The 25,261-nt window shown below is 34.9% G+C and overlaps 5 protein-coding genes and 1 long non-coding RNA gene across 7 annotated transcripts; 5 read left to right on the top strand and 1 right to left on the bottom strand.

Annotated features, from left to right (window-relative positions):
- The first annotated feature begins 1,070 nt into the window (after positions 1–1,070).
- Positions 1,071–4,344, top strand: LOC122595138 (transmembrane 9 superfamily member 1-like). Of its 2 annotated transcripts, none has more exons than XM_043767454.1 (6): positions 1,071–1,547; positions 1,648–1,920; positions 2,359–2,493; positions 2,571–2,737; positions 3,209–3,301; positions 3,386–3,566. In XM_043767454.1, the coding sequence occupies exons 3-6, from the start codon at positions 2,389–2,391 to the stop codon at positions 3,492–3,494; spliced, it is 474 nt and encodes a 157-aa protein (XP_043623389.1). In that variant the 5' UTR covers positions 1,071–1,547; positions 1,648–1,920; positions 2,359–2,388; the 3' UTR covers positions 3,495–3,566. The 2 variants fall into 2 exon arrangements, with proteins under 2 accessions (XP_043623389.1, XP_043623390.1); XM_043767455.1 differs by having other exon boundaries at positions 1,074–1,547; positions 2,571–2,670; positions 3,386–4,344.
- Positions 4,205–4,836, top strand: LOC122595140 (ferredoxin-like). Its single transcript, XM_043767456.1, has one exon. It carries the CDS (start codon positions 4,269–4,271, stop codon positions 4,704–4,706), a length of 438 nt encoding a protein of 145 aa, XP_043623391.1. The 5' UTR covers positions 4,205–4,268; the 3' UTR covers positions 4,707–4,836.
- Positions 4,837–6,482: 1,646 nt separating this feature from the next.
- On the top strand, positions 6,483–7,138 carry LOC122595860 (ferredoxin-like). Its single transcript, XM_043768323.1, has one exon. It carries the CDS (start codon positions 6,540–6,542, stop codon positions 6,978–6,980), a length of 441 nt encoding a protein of 146 aa, XP_043624258.1. The 5' UTR covers positions 6,483–6,539; the 3' UTR covers positions 6,981–7,138.
- A 2,398-nt stretch (positions 7,139–9,536) lies between these two features.
- On the top strand, positions 9,537–13,256 carry LOC122598505 (multiple organellar RNA editing factor 1, mitochondrial). The gene is made up of 5 exons (XM_043771098.1): positions 9,537–10,025; positions 11,063–11,160; positions 11,238–11,303; positions 11,404–12,305; positions 12,806–13,256. Exons 1-5 carry the CDS (start codon positions 9,616–9,618, stop codon positions 12,809–12,811), a joined length of 1,482 nt encoding a protein of 493 aa, XP_043627033.1. The 5' UTR covers positions 9,537–9,615; the 3' UTR covers positions 12,812–13,256.
- A 1,249-nt stretch (positions 13,257–14,505) lies between these two features.
- On the top strand, positions 14,506–17,240 carry LOC122595741 (probable serine/threonine-protein kinase irlB). Its single transcript, XM_043768170.1, has 2 exons — positions 14,506–14,787; positions 15,813–17,240. Exon 2 carries the CDS (start codon positions 15,815–15,817, stop codon positions 16,877–16,879), a length of 1,065 nt encoding a protein of 354 aa, XP_043624105.1. The 5' UTR covers positions 14,506–14,787; positions 15,813–15,814; the 3' UTR covers positions 16,880–17,240.
- Positions 17,241–19,155: 1,915 nt separating this feature from the next.
- LOC122598403 lies at positions 19,156–21,179 on the bottom strand. Its single transcript, XR_006323608.1, has 4 exons — positions 21,033–21,179; positions 20,693–20,881; positions 19,624–19,742; positions 19,156–19,535 (listed from the first exon to the last, which is right to left on the bottom strand). It is a non-coding gene; the product is annotated as an uncharacterized LOC122598403 (long non-coding RNA).
- Between the last annotated feature and the right edge of the window lie 4,082 nt (positions 21,180–25,261).

Here is a 25,261-nt window from a genome sequence, read left to right as displayed (position 1 = left end):
ATTTGTTTTGTCGTTATGTGAACAACAAATATGTTTTACCCGAATGAGTAACCCGACAAGAAGACCCCTATTTTACATGCTTGATGCTTCTCTTCTCCATTTGAAAAATAAACCCTAGGAAATTCTTCACTACATCCCGAAATGTCAGACCACATACCTTTCGAAATCCAAACACAAATCATGAAGAGCAAAAAATTGATCCAGTCCAAAATGGTATCAAAACGATGGAAGTCACTCATCGAAAGCTCCCGGTTTATGACCGATTAAAACCTCTAAAAAACCGGACCGAATCATGTATTCATAAGGTACGACAAACAAAAGTGTTTGTGCCGTATGGATGATGATTGAAGACTATAAAGAGGCCGAGACCCTGAAAAATGTTTGTGCCGTATGGATGATGATTGAGGATGGTGTTCAAAAGTCGTTTACAAAGCTATACACCATTTGCACGCAGGATGCATTATTCGATGTACTAGGGTTTACGAAAAGTGGCAAACCTATCGTGGGAACAACAAAAGTGGATGACTTTGAAGCAGGAGTGTTGCTTTCAGTTTATGACCCACACTCCGAAAACACTGATGGTATTGCAATTCACAGACTTTGTAGTTCATTGACATTGTTTGTGAGCTCCTACATAGAAACTCTACTTCTTCTTGATCACCCGGGCAAGCCTATTCCATATCGAAGTCGAACCATTCTTTGACTTGTGGTTATCAATATCTAGTAATCGATCAGGTGCTTTAGTTATACTTATCGAATTAAGAGTTTCCTGGAAATCTTGGGTCCATATATTCATGTAACAAAAACTCAGAAATGTTAGACATCAGTTTCAGTTTTATGTATTCTGTTTGATGCCTTTTTCTAATCAACTAGCTTTTATACTCGTATTTTATCCCATAGATCCACTTGCTCTGCAAAGTGTTTTTAACTCCCTGCTTTGGCTATATTGTTCATCACTAGGGGGATATCATATGCTAGTCTATGAATTACAATTTACACATATCGTTAATTGAGTGGTGTATTGCAACTGTACATATAACGACAAAAACACAAATGAAAGTACAAAACAAGCTATTTGTATTACATAAAATGTTTATTTTTCTATTGACGTTACTATAAGAATAGATTAAATTTCTTCACTGTTTATTTGCCTATTGACGTTTCTATTAGTTAATTAGATGTGGCAAAACGGGTGGGTCAGATTGGGTAACTAGTCAAAACGGGTTTGGGATGAAGTGGGTCTAGGTCTTCTTAAACTGTTGGGATGGAGTATGGCAAAACTGGGTTGGATCTTGCACAAGCAGCTCCAAAATCATGTTGAGTTTAAGAAATGGAAATGGCGCTTAAATGCCTCTAAAACTAGGTTGGGAATTGGCAGCTTAAATGCTTTGAATTTAGCGCTATTATATCATCTCAGCTATTCATGGCCGTGATACATTTGTTATCGGTGTGGCAAAAGGTTTTCGGGTGTTTGGCTCTAAATTGCTCAGCCATTAAAAGGATGCACCAGGAAAACAACATCCCTTCTTTCATTTTAAAGATATCAGGTATTTTTTATTTTTATTGTATATGAACTTTAATGGTAGTATACCATATATGGAACTCATGGTCAACCAGTTCTAATATTATGGATCTTTCTTATTACAGATCATTCATGTTAATCTTACTCAAGAGAACCCAAAACCACTGGAAGCTGAGAAAACACTAGAGATGACTTACTCGGTCAAGTGGACGGAAACCATGTTACTTTTAGAGCATCCGATAAATGCCTAAAATCCTTGTGTTACATTTAGAGGTGGCAACTAGCCGGAGTAACTTAAGAATGGATCAAGATGGGTTATGTCTTATCCCTGACTGGCCTATCTCCTAAATTGAAGTTTTGCTTAAAGGAAACGGGTCCAATTGGCTGCACAGGGAAATGTATAGCTTGTTTTAATTAACTTTGTTAGAAACCTAAATGATTGTTGATTTAATATATTCTTATTATAACAATGAGTATATGACACAATAATCATTTACTATGAGCGATTATTTGTTTGAGTAAAAGTCATTTCGTGCTATCCGAACCCATACTGAATTTACCTTTTTGACTTGTTATCCAACCTGCCGGAAACTTGTATTTTTGTCACCTCTTGTTTTGTTGAATCACTTGTTTCTCCAAGCACAAGTTATGCCCTTTCTGTTTTCTTGAGTTCTTACAAGTTGAGCTAGGTTACTAACTTGATTTGATATAACTTCACATCTTTTCTTCTTTTGCTCTCTTCACATCTGTTTTAGAGGATGCATTTATTAGTTTGCTACACAATATACTAATAATCTTCACTCGTGAGATTATAAACTGAGTGTTGCATCATGCAGGTTCATTGGTTCTCTATATTCAATTCGTTCATGATGGTTATCTTCCTCACTGGCTTGGTTTCAATGATTCTGATGCGGACCCTTAGAAGTGACTATGCTAAGTATGCTCGGGAAGATGATGATCTGGAAAGTCTGGTAACATTAATATGAGATGACAAGTTTTGTAATCTGTAATGATGCTGTTAGCAGATTTTAATATGTATCCTTTTCAGGAAAGAGATGTAAGTGAAGAATCTGGCTGGAAGCTTGTGCATGGGGATGTTTTTCAACCTCCTCGCAGTCTGGTTGTGTTGTCGGCAGTTGTTGGAATAGGTGCACAATTGGCTGTCCTGATTCTTGTTGTCATCTTGTTTTCAATTGTTGCGACATTGTACATTGGGTACGTTCAGAAGTCAAGTTATATTAGGTGGAAGCAGTTAGGTCTTTGAGGATGCTTTTAGTTATCTGCTCGAGGGAGAAGTGGCAGTTTCGACCCATTCATGTACAAATGGGTCGATTTGGTCATGTTATGGGTTCAATTTATATAATTTAAAGAGTATTTTTATTGAAATAATCTATTTTTGTAGTGCATTTTTACACACTTGATACTAAAAAAATGTGTAAATTTTTTGGAAAAAGCATTTCATGACAATACAACATGCTTTAACCAGTTGCAAAAAGGTTTTTACTTTACTCTGAACTCCATTCTGTTATTTGATACCCATGTTGTCACCTTCGTTTTTAAGAATGATGTTACCAGCAGTCCATATGCTGAGATGCAGTAATTTATTTCAGAAAAAGGATGAAAATACTGATATTCCTGAAATTGAATAAGTTCTGATCTCATTATAACAATTTTGCTTCTGTTTAGGAGAGGAGCAATTGTCACTACGTTTGTCGTTTCTTATGCTCACGTCATTTGTGTCTGGTTATGTGAGTGGTGGCATGTATTCTCGCAATGGCGGTAAGAATCCTAGCTAATAGTTCACGGTAAGAATCATTTGCTTCTGGGGTGTAGTTTCTTTCCCCCTTACTCTTGTTGGTACAGTTGTAGGAAGGAACTGGAGTGGTGCTCCAAACAACCCTTGTCGCGAAGACCATTCCTCACCCTATTCCTGAGAAGAAGTGGTATCTTACTCTATCTGTGGTCTCGATAATGGGAGGACTACTACCTTTTGGTAGTATTTTACTATTTTCATTGAGATGTACTTTGTCTTCACATCCTTCTGGAATTATAAGGTATTCTTCATAATACGATTTGCTTTAGCTTGCTATCCTCAAGTTTATGCTTTTATAAATTCATCTTACATTGTCCTTGTATCCATACAAGTCTAAGACTAATTAATATTAGCTTACATCAAAGTCTATAGGGTTTCTATATTACAAATGTAGAATGAGACAAGGTAGTATTAGTCGGAAAGAGTGGTGTAATTTTGATGTAACTTAACCCTTGTACTTGTACTAGTCCGTAATTACGGCCTAGTGTCATATATATACAATCTTTACTTTTCAAAAAGATCAAAAAAATTACACACACACACACGCTCGAACAAACATATTCACTCATGAACAAGTTAATAGATTACACAAACAAACTCGAACAAACACATCCACAAAATCCTAAAGTTATACCCAATATTCATATTTGCAAGTTGCAACCAAATGTCCATACAAAATGAAAGGCCAAAATCATATATAGAGAAAGTACACACCATAATAATCTTACAAAACTAATAAATAAAATAGACGAAATATTAGCCAATGGTGATAATAACATGATAATACACACCACAAAAACTTGCCATGTGGCAGAAATCTCATCCTAAAGCACACTATTTCCACAAGCCCCCTCTCTTTATCTTCTTCATACTCAACTTCTTCATCACCCCCATCTTTCTTTCTTTCTCCTGCCACCACAACCATTTTACACAATGGCAACAACCACCGCCTCCCTCACCGGCACCATGGCCAGCACCACCTTCCTCCGCCGCCAACAACCAACCATCTCCAACAAACCATCAGCCCTTTTTGGGCTCAACAAATCCACTTCCAAAAACCGTGGAGTGACCATGATGGCCACATACAAAGTGACCCTCATAACCCCAGAAGGAAAGACAGAGCTCCAGGTCCCAGATGATGTCTACATTCTTGACCACTGTGAGGAAGAAGGAGTTGACTTGCCATACTCATGCAGGGCTGGCTCATGCTCTTCATGTGCTGGTAAGGTAGTATCTGGCACCCTTGACCAATCAGATGGAAGCTTTCTTGATGATGACCAAATTGAAGAAGGTTGGGTGCTTACTTGTGTAGCTTATCCAACCAGTGATGTTGTTATCGAGACTCACAAGGAGGAAGAACTTACTGGCTAATTAGTTTTGAGTTCCTTTGTTTTAATTGATATTCATTGTATTTGATCTACTTGATGTTTTTTCATAAAAGATGAATGTAATGCTTTATATGATTTGTATTGAGCATGGATCAAATATATATTTATACCAATTTTGTACGAATATAAGAAAATGGTTACAAGTAATACACATTATATTGTTCTTTGTGCTATTTGTAAAACATGTCTTCAAATGAACATCATTGGCCGTGACCGTCATTCACTTTGTTAATGTGACATCATTAACCATGACTACCGAACAAGTAATAGTCATTATTATTTCTAGTTTATATAATTCCAAAAACTTGGTACAAGACAACTAATCGAAAGGGGAAGAATGGGTCAAAAACAGAGAAAAATGGAGCCTAATTTCTTATCCTCAATTTTTGCATCAGACAATGAATGTTGAGACTCCATGTCTCATTTTGGGACTCCAATTTCTCAACAAACATATGTTTGCCATTTGAAATAAATACAAGCCTGTTTGTGGAACTTTCACAAAATAATACAAACCACTAGTATATCATTCATATACATGAATGGAGATCAATATTAGGAAGCATGTACACCTTATTAAAAATTTCAACAAAGAAATCGTGTATAGGGTGGGTAAATTTCAACATACTTGGTCTTTCAGTTTTCAGTAGACGACACGAGATGTACTTCAACTAGCTAACATGGTGTAGACGACAATGGAGTTACACACATGATTCTCATCGACATGCTCATACTCGTTCCTTATAGTCATGTTGTTTGTTATGTTCATGAACAATAGTTTGGTATCACAAGAGCACTTAGAGATTGTATCCCACAGCTCCCTATATCGACCTCACTTCTCTATCACATAGTTGATTCTATTATAAACATTTAAATCACATACGTCTGTTTCCTATAAACATTAAAAGTCGTTTCCAGACATCAAAATTGTCAAATTTATATGGATGTATGGACTAGGAAGTTTTAACTCCCTTGAATATCATGTGAAGTTTAACTCAATATAATGGCCTCCCTTGGTTTATACAGTGAGATTGTCTGATTGAATTTGTTAGTAGCTAACTCGTCATTCGTATAAAATATTTTCTCTAGAGCTTTGGTCTCATTCCTTAATTTGATCTCCACTCTATGGATGTCAGATTTGATAATGTTTTCTTAATTTTATGAAGTTAACTAAGAAAACCTTAACTAATACGAGCTGATTGGGTGATATTGTTTTTTCATATATTCATCTTTCAATTCCACAAGAGACCATGTGTTTTTATTTTTTCCTGAGAATGCACATGTCTCCACTAATCCGAGAAGTATTTTTGCTGATATTCGGTTTTAAACTCAAGACCTCAGGATATCAAATTCTTCAAATACCATTTATTGATGTTCCATATAATATACTCTTATAAAAATATAAAATACAAAAGATACATCCCTGGTTTTTCCTAACAGGTCTTGGTTTCAACTCTCATGAGTGACAAGTCTGTGAGTTTTTTCCCTTAATCACCTGTGATGACTCATGGTCTACATCTCGTTATCTAAACTACGTGCAGGATTTCACCATTATACCGTGAAGTGTTGTCTGATATCGAATACTGTTAAAAAAAAAAAAATGAAAAGTAAACAAATCAACTCAACTTCGAACTATTCTTTTCGATAGAAAGAACCACACCAATAGTTTGTAACATGATAAGCAAACCACAAAAATTTTGACACGTTGCATACATCTCATCCTTTCGAACACACTATTTCCACAAGCCCACTACTCTATCCTCATATTCTAGGCTTCTACTACCACACATCCTCCTCACATCTCTCTGTTCCACCAACAATGGCAGCAGCAACCGCCACCCTCACCGGCACCACCTTCCTCCGCTGTCAACAACCAACCACTTCCCTCTCCATCTCCAACAAACCATCAGCCCTTTTTGGGCTCAACAAGTACTCCACCTCCAAAAACCATGGGGTGACCATGATGGCCACATACAAAGTGACCCTCATAACCCCAGAAGGAAAGACAGAGCTCCAGGTCCCAGATGATGTCTACATTCTTGACCACTGTGAGGAAGAAGGAGTTGACTTGCCATACTCATGCAGGGCTGGCTCATGCTCTTCATGTGCTGGTAAGGTAGTATCTGGCACCCTTGACCAATCAGATGGAAGCTTTCTTGATGATGACCAAATTGAACAAGGTTGGGTGCTCACTTGTGTGGCTTATCCAACTAGTGATGTTGTCATTGAGACCCACAAGGAGGAGGAGCTCACTGGTTAATTTTTTTTTTTTGTTTAATATATGATGATGGCCGGTGTTATGATTTTTATTTAATAAAATTATGGATATGGATGTGTTTTATGAGGATATATATATAATATCATACGTATTATGTAATGTCATGTCTTCAAACTTTAATTGAATTGCAAGTTTTGCTATGTGTTGGTTAATGTATTATGCTTTTTACCACTCTTGTTTATTTTAGGAAATTTGGTATTGTTACTGGAATTGACCCTATACATTATTTAGACCTAGCTTATTCATGTTGTTATGTCTTGTGGTAATTTCCCTCATTTAATCATAATTTGATATTTGGGTGCTTGTCATTAATAAATCGGAGTACAATGTTTTTATAATTAGGTGAAACATAAATTTGTACAACTGGCCAACTGGGTCTTGGCTCATGAGTCACGGTATATATATGTACTTGACATTATGTCTTGCATTTCTATAATTCTATGGTATTTTTCTTCCAGACATTTGGAGTACTATTACCATTGAAGAGAAAGAGATGATTACAAGGGAAATCAAGGCCTTGGTTCTTTGAAGTTTTCTTTAAAAATGAATGTGTTGTTTGTAGCAGGTTTAAGTTGTACATACTTCTATTGTCAATGTTGAATTTTTTTAGTCAGTCTTCGGTTGCTCGATATTAGAGCTAATAGTCATTATTCTGTTTTACCCGGAGTGTGCACCCGAGCTCTCAAGTTCAAACCTCATTATTTAGTAAAAAATCCAAATAATGTCGTTTTAAACATTTAGTATTTTGTTTTAATGTCGTTTCTACCGCACGCTTCATTAATTTCACGTTAATTCTTTCTGGGAGGGATAATAATATTGGTGTTGAGCAAATTAATACTCGTATGATGTTTAATGGATGGCTGAGTCAAAATAATTATGGTTTCAAGTAGGGGTTGTTTGGTCTTATAAATGGAAAACATGGTCATATAGATTGAAAAAACATATATTATCACAAGCCGGATTGATACAAAATATAACTGATGGTGGCTGGTGGTATTTTATTAGCAGAACATTTCATCTAGGAGTGAAAAGCTGTCCGATCCGGGGCCTGGTCGACCAAAGTAAATATTTTATTCCAATATTCCTTGAAAAAGGCTTTAGATGAACTCAAACCAAAATTAGTACTCGGTTAGTTTCACGAGTCGAGCTTAATAAACTAATATAACCAATATTCAGTTTTTGTATAGAGCTATTTGAGTTTCACAAGTGACATGAGCCTAAAGTTTTTTTAAAAAAGAATTCAAATACAACACTTTGGTCAAATATGATAATGCGCAATTACGCCTATCCTTATAACACCCAAATTTTAACCCACGTCTTCCATTATTCATCAGTTTCTCTCTCTTCTAGACACACAACGACACCCCTTCCTTATAACCCCCACTTCTTCTACTCACATCAGCTTTTCAGGCCCCACTTTCCTTCACAAAATGTGTCTAATATTAGAAGAAAACACCAGACGCCGGCCTAAACGCGCCTGGTGTTACTTGCGTCTTCTTCCTTGGCTGCGTCGGAAGCACTTCGGACTCACATTAGAAGAACTATAAGGAGCGACCTTACAAATCAAATTATGGTTATGCCATTATTGAATGTGGGAATCCACTAACAAAATTAACGGACAAATAAAAAAGGAATATACCGTTCCACAAATAGTATACGCTACCAAGAAGAAATGGTCAAGTTTTTATATTATTATAGCCTATATAAAATTATATCTATATAGACGAACTCGAACCAAAATTAGTACTCGGTTAGTTTCACGAGTAGAGCTTAATAAACTAATATAACTAATATTCAGTTCTGTTTGGTCGAAAGTTTCTTTAAAGCTATTTGAGTTCCACAAGTCACAAGAGTCCAAAGTAAGTTTCTTGAGTTTTTTTCTTTTTTAACTATAAGATTAGTTTATTTTGATCATGAGATTTTCGAGCTTGTGTAATGAGACAAGTCTATTAAGTTTGAGGGTTTGTAATATAAATTTAATTGAAATGAAAAAAAACGAATATCGAGCTTGGGCAATAACTAAACCCCTAAGCTCCAATTCTCAACTAGTATACATGTAAATTGCATCTGAATAAGCGACATGACGCTATGTTATAAAACATTTTCAAATTAAATATTTTCGTTTTAACTTGATATGATGTTTATATTTATATAAAATTTGTTTGTATTTATCCTTACTACCTTACAAATATTTTTAAAAAGTTAGAAAATAAAAGACATGGAAATTACTCGATTTAACTGATTTACATCACCAAGTCTTTATTTTTTAAAATATTTTCATTATAACTTTCACATCAATTACATTTATATAAACAACACTATTCAACGCAGTCCCTGTCACTAATAGTTGCCGCCATCACCATCAGTCGTCACAGCCACCAGATCACTGTCATCATCATCGCCGCCGTATTGCAGGGCTATCTTTATAGTTTTATATTTATTTTCAAAATAAAAAAACAAGTTATAGTAAATTGGATATCTTTCAACTATATGGACTAAAAAACCAATATATACATATCACAAGTACCATTTAAGCAAATCACACACTTTACCACTAGTAGTAGTTCCTCAGCTCAAACCCCATTAAACCATAAACCCTAGTTCTACCACCACACTCATGGCGGCAACGGCTCTCCGTCTCCGGCGACCACTAAAGCTCACATCTTCCATCATTAACAACCAAGCCCACTTCTCATCCGCCGTACAATCCATCGTCGCACCATGTACAACCACCATTTTCCATAACTCTAACCTTAAGCATAGTTTGTTTAAAAATGTTAGTCAGGCTAAACCCATACCCGGAAACATGGGTATGGGTTTTAAGATAAGGGGTTTGTCTACAAGATCATCATCATCATCTAAATATGATGGATTGGATAGTGATCAGATTAGCCCAGATGCAATATTGTTCGAAGGGTGTGATTATAATCATTGGTTGATTACTATGGAGTTTCCTAAAGATCCTAAACCTTCTCCTGAGGAAATGGTTGAAACTTATGTTGAAACTGCTGCTCGTGTCTTCGGAAGGTTGCCCTTTTCTTTCTCATTACATATTTTGTATTATATATATATAATTATTTGAACATTGATTAAATATGATTTTTATTTGGCCTAGTGGTATTGGGGATTTGGGGTTACTCGATTGTGGGTTCTAATGCTATTGGTGTGTGCATACGTCTTTCCCGAAAAGAAAGATGTATACTTTTCGTTGAATGTAGAGTTTATGATTGACTACTTTTGTATATGTATGATCTTTACATGATTTGTTTTGTTAGGATTAAACAAAATTGTGAGATCAAGTTGCTCACGAAACAAAATACATTTGGCAATTTTTACGCTAAAGGATATTTGGCCTAGCATTACGGTTGAGGCACTGGTCTTTTTGAGCAGAAATATGTGGTGACGTGTGTGAATATTTGTTTTTCCAATATAAAGAACATGTATGTTTTGTATACATTCTTCAAGGTGTGTTTTGTGAGGTTTAAAACTTTGTTTAAATCACTATCAGTATGGCCATGAGTTCTTTTTAATACTATTATGAAAATTCTTCGGTCATTTGCTAGCGTTGCTTAATTAGAATGTTCTAATAAGTGTACATGTTACAGAGGAGTATGCGATTCTGTCTGATTTTGTAAATCTTTCCTTCTTTTAAAGTGCTAATTGTTAATTGGAATCTTCTATGTTAATTGCAGCTTTTGCATATCATAGTTTTGACAAAATTACCTGAAATTGATTGAAATGTTGTGGGCATATAAGACCATCATTTCTGATTCTAGAAGCTGTTTTTTAGAATTAATGTTTTAGTGATGATCAGTTGGTTTCTGAAGAATTAATCTTTGATTATACACGCGGTTATGTAGTTCACACAAGCATAACATGCATCAAAAAGATGTCGTTTTTTTGTTTTGTTTTGTTTTTTATATGAAGTGTCAATAAGTAGTTAAGAGGGTTTAGTAATAACTAGGGATCTGCTATCTGTGAGTTTGTTTTAAATGGTGATCTAGTGTTGCGGTCAGATGATATTGTAAGTTGTTATTAGTTTATCTGATACTCTATAATTCCAGCGTGGAAGAAGCGAAGAAGAAAATTTATGCTTGTAGCACAACTACGTACCATGGATTTCAAGTTGAGGTGTCAGAGGAAGACTCAGAGAAATTTAAAAGTATGTTTATTTCTTACTTGAAAGTAGATTATGGTGTTCAATCGTTAATGCTGGCGATCTCACACTTTCTTGAACAGGTTTACCTGGGGTTGTATTTGTGTTGCCGGATTCCTATATAGATCCTGTTAACAAAGAATACGGAGGTAGTATTTTTTTATATATTTTTTAATCATTCTAGGTGTTTTATTGTGGAGTGAAGTATGGTTTTTGAAGAGCATTATTTATTTTTTTTGAAATTTGCAGGAGACAAGTATGTTAATGGAACTATCATACCAAGACCACCTCCTGTACAATATGGCAGACAAGGTGGAAGGTATAACGATCGAAATAGAGAGTACAATAGACCACCTCCAAGAGGCCAATTTGAACAGAATAATCCACCTGGAGGACAGGGTAATTACCGAGGAGATAGAAGTAGCCCGGCAAATTACAACCAAGCTGAAATGAGAAATACCAGTCCTGGCAGGCAAACTGATTTTTCTTCCCCGCCTTCTGGTGCTTACAATCAAGGAGGTGGTGGTGGAAGCTATAGGCAAGGGGTTGGAGGGCAATATGGTCAAAGTAGGGGTGGATCATATGGTGACGGAAGTGGTGGAGGTTACGGGCAAGGTGCCGGTGGACAATATGGACAGACAGGGGCTGGAAATTATGGCCAAGGTGGAATTGGTGGAGGCTATGGGCAAGGCACAGGTGCACAATATGGGCAGGGTGGTGGTGGAAACTACGGGCAGGGTGCCAGTGGAAACTTTGGCCAGGGTGGTGGTGGAAACTACGGGCAGGGTGCCGGTGGAAACTATGGGCAGGGTGGCATTGGAAACTATGGCCAGGGTGGCATTGGAAACTACGAGCAAGGGGTAGGTGGACAATATGGACAAGGAGGCGGTGCAAGTTATGGTCAAGGTACAGGTAGACAATTAGGACAAATAAGTGGCGGAAGTGACGGGCAACAGGCTGGTGGACAACAATATGGACAAGCTAGCAGTGGAGGTTATGGGCAACAGGCTGGTGGACAATACGGGCAAGGATTTGGTTCTGGCAGCAATCAAAGCTCATCACAATATGGTGGAAGTCAGGTGGACCAGAGGAGCAATGATCCTAGGCAGCAAGGAACTTATGAAGCTATTGAAGATGCAGATGCTTTCAAAGTATGAATTCCTCGCTCTTCTTTTATCCTTTAAGAATGGTTACTCTGTGTGAGTTTTTCTGCCATGCCACTATATCAGTATATTTGTAACTCAATGTTGGAAGTGTCAATGAACTTTTTAAACAAAATGATCGTTTTGTGGGACATCACCTAAACTAGCGGTGACCATATTGGTAGCTGAATGGGTTTCTTTGGATTATGGAAATCACAAATGGGTGGGTAAAACTACTTAGCTAAAAAGAGATTATGTTGGGATGTCTCTTGAAATACATTTCAATCTTTAAATGATAGCCAAAATTCTTTTCGGGACATCCCAAACAGGGCTTCTTGACTCACTAAAAAAATACAACTTGCCCAGTTGCCGCTTTTGTGTCAAAATATACAGGCGTGTCTTGGTATGGATATGTGTGTTGACCAGGATTTCTGCAAATGCTTGTTTTTTGAATGCTATGATACTGCATTGAATCCCTTGTATTGATGAAGTTACTTTTGCATCTGCAGAAATGATGATCAAAATGTTCAAGTAGCAAGAATCGTAAATATTTCTGGGAAGAATCAGTCAAGTGTACTAGCTGAAGCAGCATAGGGGGAAATGTTGTTGGGTTCTGTTTTTCCTCTGTTATGAGTGTGCTGTTTGTTCTAGAAGGCTAATAAAATGATGAAACTTTCCATGGTGCCTGGATCTTTTACCATTTGCATTTTGTTTGAATGCATTTCGACAGTTACCATGTTGGTAGTATATTCTCGAGACGCTATTTGGATCTTATTAGTGATGATAGCTGCTTTTTATCTAGTCCGTGTAACGTTACAATTTGGTTTATTTGGTTGTCATAGTCCACAAGATTCATGTGGAGCTTGCTCCAGTATGAATTAATTAGAAACCATTGATTTGATAAAACATCATAAGGGTTCGTGGTGGAAATTAAATATGAACCAACAATTCAGTCTTCAATATACAATTTGTCGCTCATGTATTTGTCGACTTGTTTCGTGCAATGTACTGAAAGTTAATGAAAAGGTTAGTATAGAGTTTAGATGAAAGTTATGTACTTTTTTGTAGGAAGCTTTTTCTCAGTATTTCACTATTTTGCATACGTTTCTCAAACTGCATCAAATAGTATGTATGAATGTATATATTTGCATCAAATAATTATATAGAACGTGGTAACTGTCATTTGAGTTGGTTGCTCATTTGGAACTTGTGTAAATGGTTGATTCATTCTTTATATGCATCAAATAAAGAATGATTTGGAAATTATCATATAGTTGGTACTACAAACATAATGAAGAATCTATAATCAAATAATGTTAGGGATCTACTAGTTTTCTTTCTTTTATAAAATCTCAACTTTTAAAAGTATGAAACTTATTCTTCGTCAAAATCAAATAATAGTTTAAATCTTGAAAGAAATCTCAACTTTTTGTACTATAAAAACTTACATACTAACTATCAATGAACTTTATATTTTTGGTTTGGATTGGGCCACCAAATCGAGTCTCAAACTCGGGTTTCTTTTGAATGTTTATTTGAAAAATATAAATGTTCATGTTCATAAGCTTCTGAAATCAAAATCTAAAATCTAATATCTTAAAAGGGCTTATGATACGTACTATGGCTGTTCCTATTATGCCTACATGAACATAATACAAAAGTCAAACATATATTTCCATTTTAACCCTTTTAGTTGTGTATTTGTACAGTTTGATGTGCAGATGATTTCTCCATCTTATCTTAAATTTTTAATCTTAAAATAACATTGTGTGCTTAGTTTTCTTCGCATCATGTAGTCATTTGGGGCTCGTAAATGGCTTTCGGTTGTTCGCTTGGCTTTTAAGCGTTGCTGGTGGCTGTTTGGCATTTCGGTTCGGGAATATATTCATTAATTAAGTGGTGTTTGGATTGATACGGGTGGTCGACTCTCTGCTTGAGCAAGCACGACCATGGGATTTCAAAATTTTGGTATGATATAAACTTGTATTTTGTTGATCGTATACTCGTAGCTCTAGTGAATCATAAAAGCTTGTTATTAAAATTTTTAAAAGTTAGAATTATGATAAAGAAAATCACTAGACATAAAACCCACTTAACTTGAGAAACCAACAACAAACCAATCCACCAAATGAATTTTACCCGAATTACATGGTTTAGGTTTAAGTTAAGGACCGAGACCAGTCTAACTCGACCGACGAAAAAAAAATTAAAAAAAAATGAATCACACCAATTGGGCTCCTGTTGCTCCGATTGCCACTTGAGCTCCAAACCCACACGCACCACACAATGAACATTTAACACCCACCCCCCTTTGTTTTTTAAACATTCATCAATTAAATATTAGTAACTTATCTTTAATACGAGTAATTTCTACTAGTTTGTTAAATAAATAAATATAAAATTCTTACAACAATTTCCCCCATTTTTATAACATAATCATCATTATATGCTTCCTTAGGGTTTTTACTCGATCACATCCCCTTTTTTAGAGGTAAAGTTTTTTACTTTCATCACTTGTTGTCAATATATTTTCTTAATTACTTTCCTAACGATGTAATTTACTTCGAAACCTCTTACTTAAACCTCTTTTAATTATTCAGTTTTATTATTTTTTGTATTTAAAGTTAGGTTTTAGTATCTGACAGCCAGATACATAATTCTTTGTTAACTTATTTTTTTTTTAGTTAGTGGTTTAACCTTGCAATTGGCGTGAGCTTAGTTAGGCCTTTTTTTTAAAAAAAAATTAAAAATTTTAATTATTGAATATTTTGTTTGTTTTGTGTTATCTGACAAATGCAGGTGGATTAGGATTTTTGATTTGCTAATTTGTATTACTTTTTAAGATTTTTGTCTTGATTCTTAATGTGTTTGTGAATTTTTGTGTTGATCGTAATTCGGCATATAGGGGCAGGATTTAAATAAAAGGTTTCTAATTTTGTGATAAAAGGTGAGAAGCCACAAAATTGTAATTTCTCACTGGTTTTGAAAAAACACAAAATTGAAGTAATTCAGCGGGTTTATATACGGTGAACGTTTTTATCCGAAATTCATGATTGTTAGTGTATGACATATAGATGATCTTATTATTGAACAAAATGGAAATTAAAGAATTACATGCGAATTGTTGAATATGCTTTTTTGATAAATGGGTAGGAGTGCTAGACCCCTTTGTAACAAGTGACAACTTTGTTTGTGCTAGCTGAAAATCTGTAGACAAACTTGTTTTGTTAAATTATATCCGTATACCCGGAATAGCATTTTGTGCTAGCTGAAAATCTGTAGACAACTTTGTTTGTGCTAGCTGAAAATCTGTAGACAAACTTTTGTAGCTTCTGTTGACTGACACTTATTTTGGTGTACTTGAAAGAAAAATCTATACCGGATAACTATTTGTTTATTTACATGATGACTATGTGTTGAATAAGCTCCAACGTGTACTAAGGCATGTTTTTTCTGATCTGGGTGGGAAAAAAGTGAACGTTGTAACAAATTACTCTATTTCTAACTTACTCACAGGCATGAGGCGTTCTAGACACAACAATGCAGTACTCGCACACGATGAATGGCCTATCAGAAAGGCCCTTACATTATCGGATGTTGACATTACTCACCCGTTTCTCACTCTACCTCGCCAGCCAGTGGAGACATATATCCTTGTGCATTTGACACAACTTGAACGAGATCATCTACTGAATAGAGAGCAAGTGGCCATAAACGCTCAAGATGATGACACTGGTGATGGTTATATAATGAAGTTAAAATGGCGTGGGAGTTATTACAACCTTATTGGCAAATGGGGAAGAATCGTCCGTAGCAAGGGACTTGATGTTGGGAAGGAGATCAAACTTCGTTGGTTTAATGGATGTTTGCACTTCTCGGTCCCACAACAACAACAACAACAACCTATTTCTGCACCTCCGTTGCAGATAATTCCAGCACCCGTAGCACAGCATGACCAGTGGCCCATCAATAAAGTTTTGACATTGTCTGACGTGGACACTAATCATCCTTTCTTACCTCTAACAAGGAGATCTGTTGAAGATCATATTCTTGTGCATTGGACCCCACAACAACGGGAGCTGCTGAGAAACGAAGAGCAAGTGAATTTGACTGCCCGGGATGTAGATACAGAGGAGATGTATGTGATGAAGCTGAGGTGGCGTGGAAACTATTACAACTTAATTGGAAAATGGGGGAAAATTATAAGGAGTAGAGGACTTGGTGCTGGGAAAGAGATCAAGATTCGATGGGCTAATGGGTGTCTTCACTTTTCTGTCCCATATGAGCACACAGTTGTGCCTGCAGCAATCCCGGTGATACAACAACAACTACAACAACAACAACAACAACGACAACAACAACAACAACAACAACAACAACAACAACACAACAACAACAACAACAACAACAACTACAACAACAACTACAACAAATACAACACCAGCACCACCAAGACTGGCCAATTAAAAAGGCACTCACTTTATCCGATGTGGATACAAATCATCCGTTTCTTACATTACCTGGAAAATCTATTGAAGATCATATTCTTTTGTATTGGGCATCACAGGCACGAGAACAATTAAGAAATGAGCTTCAGATAAATATAAATGCTCGGGACTATGATACAGGGGATCTATTTTTGATGAAGTTGAAGTGTCGTGGGAGTTACTACAATTTGATTGGAAAATGGGGACAAATTATCAGAGGGAAGGGACTGCAAGTTGGACAGGAGATTAGGGTTCGTTGGGATAATGGGTTTTTAGTTTTTTCAGTTCCTCAATGATAGCAATACTGATGGTTTATAGGTAGAAGAAGTTGACAGTGGAGGCTTTTGTTTTGTAAATCTGAAAGTTTGTCTTTACAGTTTACATGGTGGTTGTTTTGTAACGACTAGATTCTAAATTTTCATTTTACATGAGAAGTATATTCTTCGGTTTTTGTCAACATTGTTGTCTGTCATTTTTAATACTATGTTTCCACAGGCATAATGCATACTACACCTACAGTTGAAAGTTATATGTTGTTATTGAAGTAAAATTTACTACACACTAATAAGGCCAACGGTGTAAACCAGAATCAATCCTTCACCCTTGTGGGATCAAGATGGCTAGCTGTGATCTACTTATCAATGTGAGTTCTCTAACTCGGTTAAGTTATTTCTCTATCAAGTATCTGCACCTATTGACCATCAAGATAGAAAAAGCGAAATGATTCATGTCAATTTCCCAGAATGTTTTCCTGATCTTCTAATACGAAACCAAGCTTATGTGTACCTTCTGTGTGATCCTAGTTAGTTGAACCTTTGGTTTCATTACAGGTTAAATGCTACTTTTCCTTTCCACATCGATATCAAACTTTATGAGCCAGAAGTAACATGACCATCTAGTCAAAGCTCAGTGTTCAAAGTTTTGCCTTCTATAATTTCTACAAGGATCAATTCATGGTGCCATCTTGCAGTGGGATCTTTCAATTTCTACTTTCTAGTAAATTTCATACAGTATATGTTTACTGGTGGTTATATGTATCTACTGCAGTTTTTATTTATCATATAACCCTTATAGGACATTCCGTACAAATAAACAGGTTTATAGGTATCATTGTTGTTATTATTGATAATGAGAGAATAAGGGTTACATATATAGAGTGAATATTTACACTCTAAACCTCTAAGAATATTGTCTAATACGTACCGGCATAACAGTTCCTGCTAAGGCCCTCACTTTTTTGAACTCATTATATACTAGTAATGAAGCTTGCTTCTTTTACTTTTGCTATGATAAAGTACTTTGGGTTACAAGTCATTTACTGATCAGTGTGATACTTTCACTTGTATTTTCAAAATCTAGCACTTACTCCCTTCCTTGCTTGAAAGTAAAAGAAGCCTTTAATGGAAAGATATAGAGACAGATGAGTGTCTTTGAGACCTTTGGATCCTTAACTTTACTTCTACAGGTACAAGTTTGAAAGAATCCATCGAGGGTATGATGCTGGTACGTTGCATGTTTTTTGCAATAGTTGTGGGTAAGTTTTTGCCATTTTGAAGAATGTTTATTCATGCCGATTGAAATATTTTGCAATAGCTGTTGGTAAGCTTGGCCATTTTGAAAAGAAAAAAAAACAGTGATTTATCATGGCTGAAATAAGCTCCTGTTCGACTCTTTCATTTTGTACATGCTTGTGTAACTAATGGTTTGAGGTGAATCTATTTCCATTTCCGGATTACACAGATGCTTCTAATGAAGCAAATGGAGGACTGCAAATTAAGAGACCAGGCACAGATGCTTCTAATGAAGCAAATGGCATGCGCAGAGTGGTCAATACAGTGAGAGAACCAGGATTACATGTGGTCGTTAAAACAAACTTTTTAAAAAACTAGTCTTGTATTTGTGCAAAGTAATGTTGATAACTATATTGTTACAATTTTTAGTAATTTTGAAGGAACTTTTGTTATTTTTAATGGTTTAGTGTTCAGTTAGTACAAATACATTACATCCTAGATTATTAACCACAATTTCTGTCACCAAGAGCAAGGGCCGGTGTACACAGTTCATTGATCAGGTTGCAGGAGAGGTCGAGATCACTTCCCACGCATGCCCCCAGTGATTTCCCTACTTGACATTGTATTAATCATTTAAGTTTTGCACTACTCTGAGAACCTCCAAGACTATCTTTACAAAACATTTCACTTAAAACTTTCAGATCCTGCATGCCCTTGTTGTTATGATGTCTATGGTCGTCACCCAGTGCCAGGGAAGCCATGTAGACATGTGGATTGTAGAGTTATAAAAAAAACCCAAAAAACCAAACACTGCTGGTTTTGCCCACATTATTAACGTGTACAAAATAATTGTAATTTTATTATAAAATCTAGATAGTGAACTTTTAATAGAAAAATACAATTTGTTTAGTGCACAAGAACAATAGCTCTCAAGGTTGTGTAGTTAGCATTCTCCATAAAAATATACACTCATAAATCCTAATAGTTATCTATTTCAATTTTAATATATTATATTTTTGATTTGATACTCCATATTTTACAAGCCCAAAATGATGAACTAGGTCCACCATTTTTTCCTCACCATTTTTTCCTCATTTTCATGGCTCTCAACACTAGTCATTTCATGCTTTGACCATAACTGCTCCGAGCTTTGAATTATTTTTGTGATATTCTTGTAGAGAAGGATTCACACCGATATTGACATTGACTTCTTTGTTTTTAGGCACCAACTGAAAAAAAAACTATACATATATAGATATTCATTAGAATATTCTTATGGGATGATAAAATGTAAGTAAACAAAAACTTAAATACGGAGTATATATCTACCTTTCTCTCCACTTGCCATATCATTCCATTAACAAATCCCTGGTGAGGAAAGGTGTCATTACGTAGTTCATCACCGTCACCAGTTATTACATTAGTGCCATGCATCTTTGTTGAGAAGACTGTACAATAAGAAAAAAGTTATAACAGCCGTTATATGGTATCATCCTCAACAATAACAAAATCAAACCAAAACTATCATCAACATCTCTATATCTAAAAAAAGAAAGAGAAAAAAAAGATTATGAAGAATTCGACAGCTGTTCCCAACTTCCGATCACATGGTTTTTGTCTACCGGAATTGTCAAAATTACTCTCTTATTAAAAATAGATTACATAAAAAAAAAAACTATAAAATCGTGAAAGGGAAAAAACAAAGTTGTATTGTTCAATGGTACACGAGTCTTACATAAGATAGCACACCTAGTAAACATAGTTGGCTTCTATGTTTCAAAACAGAAAATATTAGGGCGCTTTTGGTTGTAGAAAATGTAGTCTAGTTTTTCATTTTTAATTTTCTAGAAAATAAAAGGAGTTTTTGTTTTCTAGAAAACAAATAAAAATTTTGAAAACGCGTTCTAATTAGAAAACTAGAAAACATGTTGAGTTGTGAGGGGAAGGGGGTGAAATGAATTGGAAAATGAAAATGGAAAATAGAAAACAAGAAAAAGGTGTTTTCAAGTTTTCTATGGAAAAATAGAAAACGTTGTTTTTTATTTTCTTAGAAAACTATGATTAGAACGCGTTTTCTGTTTTCCATGTTTTCCTGGAAAACATAAATGGAAAACAAAAGGTGTTTTCTATAACCAAACGCCCCCTTAACTTTTCTTTCATCACTATGCTATATGTTGGATCGTTGACCCATCTCATAGATTTAGAGTTGGGAGAGAGGTTCTACCAACATCAATCCCATCAATTGAGACTCAACTTACTTAATGACATAAACAAAACACTACTTCTTGTTCTCTTTTTTAAAACAAAATGTAACCAAATAGATGAAATGATAAATGGAAGAATATTCATTAAAGTAAAAAGAAAACAAACTAATAAAATGATGAGAATTGTAACTTACTTATTATTAAACAGTGAAACCATGGTCGGAAATTTGATGGATTATTAAACATGGTCGGAAATTTGATGGATTATTAAACAATGAAATCATGGTCGGAAATTTGATGGATGGATGGATGGATGATAAAAAAATCATATGCCATCAATTACTTTCTGCTACTACTGATATTTAGATTACCTCAGAGCAAACCTATATTTTATTATCAAAAGAAAAAAAGAAAAATGAGTTAGATTACACAGAGCCGATGCTCGCCTTTAAGACTTCAAGATCAGGCGGTTGGTTGAAGTGATCGAGTCAACATATAAATTTGAAAAAAGTTAGAAACGAAATTAAAAACAACCTTTGAAGATCCGAAAGATGGTCTGTGTTTGATGGGCTGTGACTCGTTGGAGCTCCGATTAAAAACCTTGCTGGCTAGGTATGATCTGATTGTTTGAAAATTGGGTCTTTGACTCTCTTTGGGTAATTATATGGGGGCTGAGTTTTGGTTTTCAAAATTCAAAATGGCATACAGTTTTTTTTTTTTTTTTTCTCTTTTATTATAATTATTTAATTTTTTTTGAAAGCTGAATTTCGATTGAGAACTTCGTGTCGCGATTCGACAGCGGGAGGTCCAACATACGTTGTCTTAATCGGGTCCGCGTTAGAGAGCTCCCTCGAAGTAGAAATGCCTATTTCAAATACTCAATGGGGGAAAACCCCCTATTAATCCGCCTGAAGGCACGACGATCAATAGGGGTAAACTCTGCCCCCTCAGACTTGAACCTGGGTATACCCAAGCCAAGCCTTCATAGGAAGACTAACTATGTACTTCCCAAGTCTTGAACCCAAGACCTCATGCTTGTAAGGCATGTGCTCAACCACTTGAACTAACTAGGAAGTACGATAGTGGATTATCTTATACGATACTACGATAGTGATGATCTTTTTTCGAAATATTAATTCTGAGCCAATGAGATTTCTTGGTAGAGTTTGTGGACAAAACATTTGTATATGTTATACATATACTAAAAAATAATGTGAAATATATAAGTCTTTTAAACTTGACATGTAGAAGTTTTATCTCACACATACTAAATTTTACTAATTTTCATTTTAACTCCTCAAAGTTTTTATATTTTTAATTTTTATCTTCAAAGGTTTCTTTTTCATTTTCTTGATACTAACTTTTAGGTTTCCATGTTTTCATTAAACAACATTCACACAGTTATGGTTTTATTTTTAAACATTTAATTTTTGATTATTTTCATCCTTCTTTATATATATAACGTTTTTAATATATAACAATTTTTATCATCATTACATTTTATATTCATGTAACATTTAAAGCATTAATATAATTATTGTTTATGTTTTTATACATTTTATTATTCCTTACAATTTTTTTGGAGGATTATTACTTAAATAAACAAAAAAAGGAAGCCTATTTTATTAATAGACAAGCTTTAAAAAACTTGTCAATTTAAATAAAATACTCGTGTGATTTATGTACAAAATACAAGGATTGGCTAAAAGAATACTTGTGTTTTGTACATAAATCACACGGAAATTTTGTTCAAATTGACAAGTTTTCAAAAGCTTGGCTAATTCATAAAATAAGCTTCTTTTTTGTTTATTTAGGTAATAATCCTTTTTTTTTCTTATTGTTATTGTTACATTATAAAGTTTGAGTTTGAATATATGACATAAATTCGGGTCATCGTGTAAAAAATATATTTTGCGACAACGCACGAGTACAATGACTTGATATCTTCTAATGATAAGCATGTGATAATATCAACATGTCTTGAGATATGGGTCACTTTTCGTCATTGGATTACTCGAGTAAGCAAAATTTTATTCGTTGGTTGTCTATAAGAATATATGCATAGTTCTTATCTCGTATTTTACTAATAATATAACCAGTCATCCAACTATCAACAACTATCATTTTTAAACGATAATTTCTTCTTTTTGTACACTTTTCATTACTAATAGATTGGAGAGTTTTTTTTTTAAATTAGTGGGGAAGAAAAGAAAGCGAAATGTGAATAGAATAGGCCAAAAGTGAGCAAGAAAAGTGAGAAGGAATGCAAAACAAACAGTTTGTTGTAACTAAGAATTCTACACATATTTCTAAGCTTTGATATTGACACAAATAAGGTTAAAAATGGATAGTTGATAATAGGGCATCTAGAAAAAGCTTTTAAAAACTTTTTATTTTGGCAACTAACCGATCTATTAATTAAAAAATAGAAAAAGCTATCCATTCCAATGCAAAAGCTTTTTCTAAAGCTTTTTTGTGTATGAATTAAAAAAAAAAAACTTTTCATCAAAGGGTTGAACATTGTCAACCTTTTGATAAAAAAAAACCTTTGTACCTAATGATATCAAGCTTTTTATCAATCTTCATTGCAGGTGCTCTTAATATCATAATATTTTGATAAAATTACCACACAATACAATACTTATATCATGATGTACAAGCATATAATGCATGGTTGTGGTAAGTTAATAAACTTACATGGTGCTAATATCAATTCCCTTAAAAATAAGAATGAATGAAGTTCACGTAGCAATATTAATATTAGAAATGAGCTTTTTAACGCGGACTCAATTAAAATAACATAAGTCAAACTTTCCGATATTCACGAGTAATTTACAACTTTTAAAAAATATATTCACGAGTAATTTACAACTTTTAGAAATGGTACTAATATCATGCCTACTCTTTGTATAGTCAGAAATATGCAGGGTGAACTTAATAGATTTAAAACTTCATCACAGGATTTAAATGTATTTGGTCTATTCTTTTATTGGTGTAATATGATTTTCTCAAATGTTTTATGTATGTGTTTATGACGTCTTTTTCACCCTCAAAAGAAAATAAATTCACTTGAAAAAAGATATCAGTTCATCAATCTCACTTTAAATTCTTATTTCCATCCTTCCCTTTTCAGCTTTTATACTGATCCATCTTTCCTGATTCCTTCCTTTTAGGAGGGAACTAAATTCAACCTCTTTGTAGAACTAGGTTTTTCCATTTTAAAATCAATGTTGGAGTTGCATTGTCCAAAATTTAGATTCAACACTAAAGTCTCAAAAAGGTGTATGGCAAATTGACAATAATAAAGTCCAATGATGGGACGTGTAATTTGATCATTTCCATAAAGAATGTGTATGATAGGCTCACAACTTGCAGCAATGTTAGAACTGGAGGTCGCGACTTGCTCATGTACCTGAAGTTGGGTTGATTTGGTTATGCTTTATATTGATGGGTTAAACGGGCATAATTTGGAAACAGAACATGTTCAGACCAGTTGGTTATGGAGATGGGGGGGTGGGGGAATTTGGGAATATGCTACAGAGTCAAAGAGAAACCTGATAGATTAGCATATAAGCCATGTCAATTTCAGGATTATGGCATTTTGAGAAGCTAGATTAGGCCATGTCTGTCTAGGATAGCATTAACCAATACCATTTCAAGTTGAGTGCAGTTGTAGGGTGTCAAATTCCAAAGATCCAAGTTTAATGCATTGGTGAAGTTATAAATATATATAGTAGAGATCTTTGTATCTTTTGGTATAACCTAGATTTGTTTAGTATGAATTATATATGTTGATTGTATATGGAAAACTAAAGCAAATATATTTGCAGTGGAACAAAAAGTTTTAGAGAAAGAGATTAAAGAGCCTGAGAGCCTTATATAAACACCAGCAACCACCACCAACAGAAAAGCCACTTCTTAGCCAACGGCGAACCAGTACCATGGAATCTCAGTTTGCAAATCTTTCTTTCAATAACAAGGAAGGTGGAATCATGATGCTCTTTTGGGCCCACTTCACATCTGAAAAACAAGTTTCACAGCTTGTTAATGGTGTCTTCTGACCGAAAATTTGTCCTCTCAATGGCAAAAGATAAAAAGGTTATATACATAAGCCAAGATCCGGTTTCTGTTTCAAGTAACCAACAGATTTTCACCCTTGGAAACTCTCTGACTCCTGAAGACCTCTGTTTAAGGTAAGTTGTATAGGTTAACACGTAAAAATGTTGGCATGACAGCTAATGTGTTCAGTGGTTCATGCATATACCGATGATGGTTACAGCTATGCGGCACTGGCAAACTGATTATGGTTAAAACTTAACTTGAAAGTTGAATGGTGCATGGGTGAAAAGGTACATGTTACAGAGATTGGATAAAAAGTTGGTTAACTTTGTGTAATTAACCCACAGATAAACTTTTTGTGGGTTAACTTGTGTAGGATGAGGCTAAGCCCTTCTGCTCAAGGTGATGCAGTTTTTGTTGATTGTGTGAGTTTGTGTGGTGGTTGTTTATTCTGATTTCTCAACATACTTGCACGTACGGTTGCACCTGGTGGTCGTTTTACTGGAATTTGTAGGCTTTGATTCCAGTTGTTGACTCACCGGAGGTGGTGTTTTCATATCCTGATGGTGTTTATTATGGGCTAATTTCAGAAACTGTGTAATGAATATTCTTCTCTCATTGTTAATGGTAGAGAGTACAAATTCTTGTTGTAGACTTACATTTTCAGTCGCTGCCAACAAAATTCAAGTCTTTTCTAAACCAAA

This window comes from Erigeron canadensis, chromosome 4 (assembly GCF_010389155.1).
Source record: "Erigeron canadensis isolate Cc75 chromosome 4, C_canadensis_v1, whole genome shotgun sequence".
Lineage (NCBI taxonomy): Eukaryota > Viridiplantae > Streptophyta > Magnoliopsida > Asterales > Asteraceae > Erigeron > Erigeron canadensis.
This window is presented reverse-complemented; position numbering and strand designations above follow the sequence as displayed.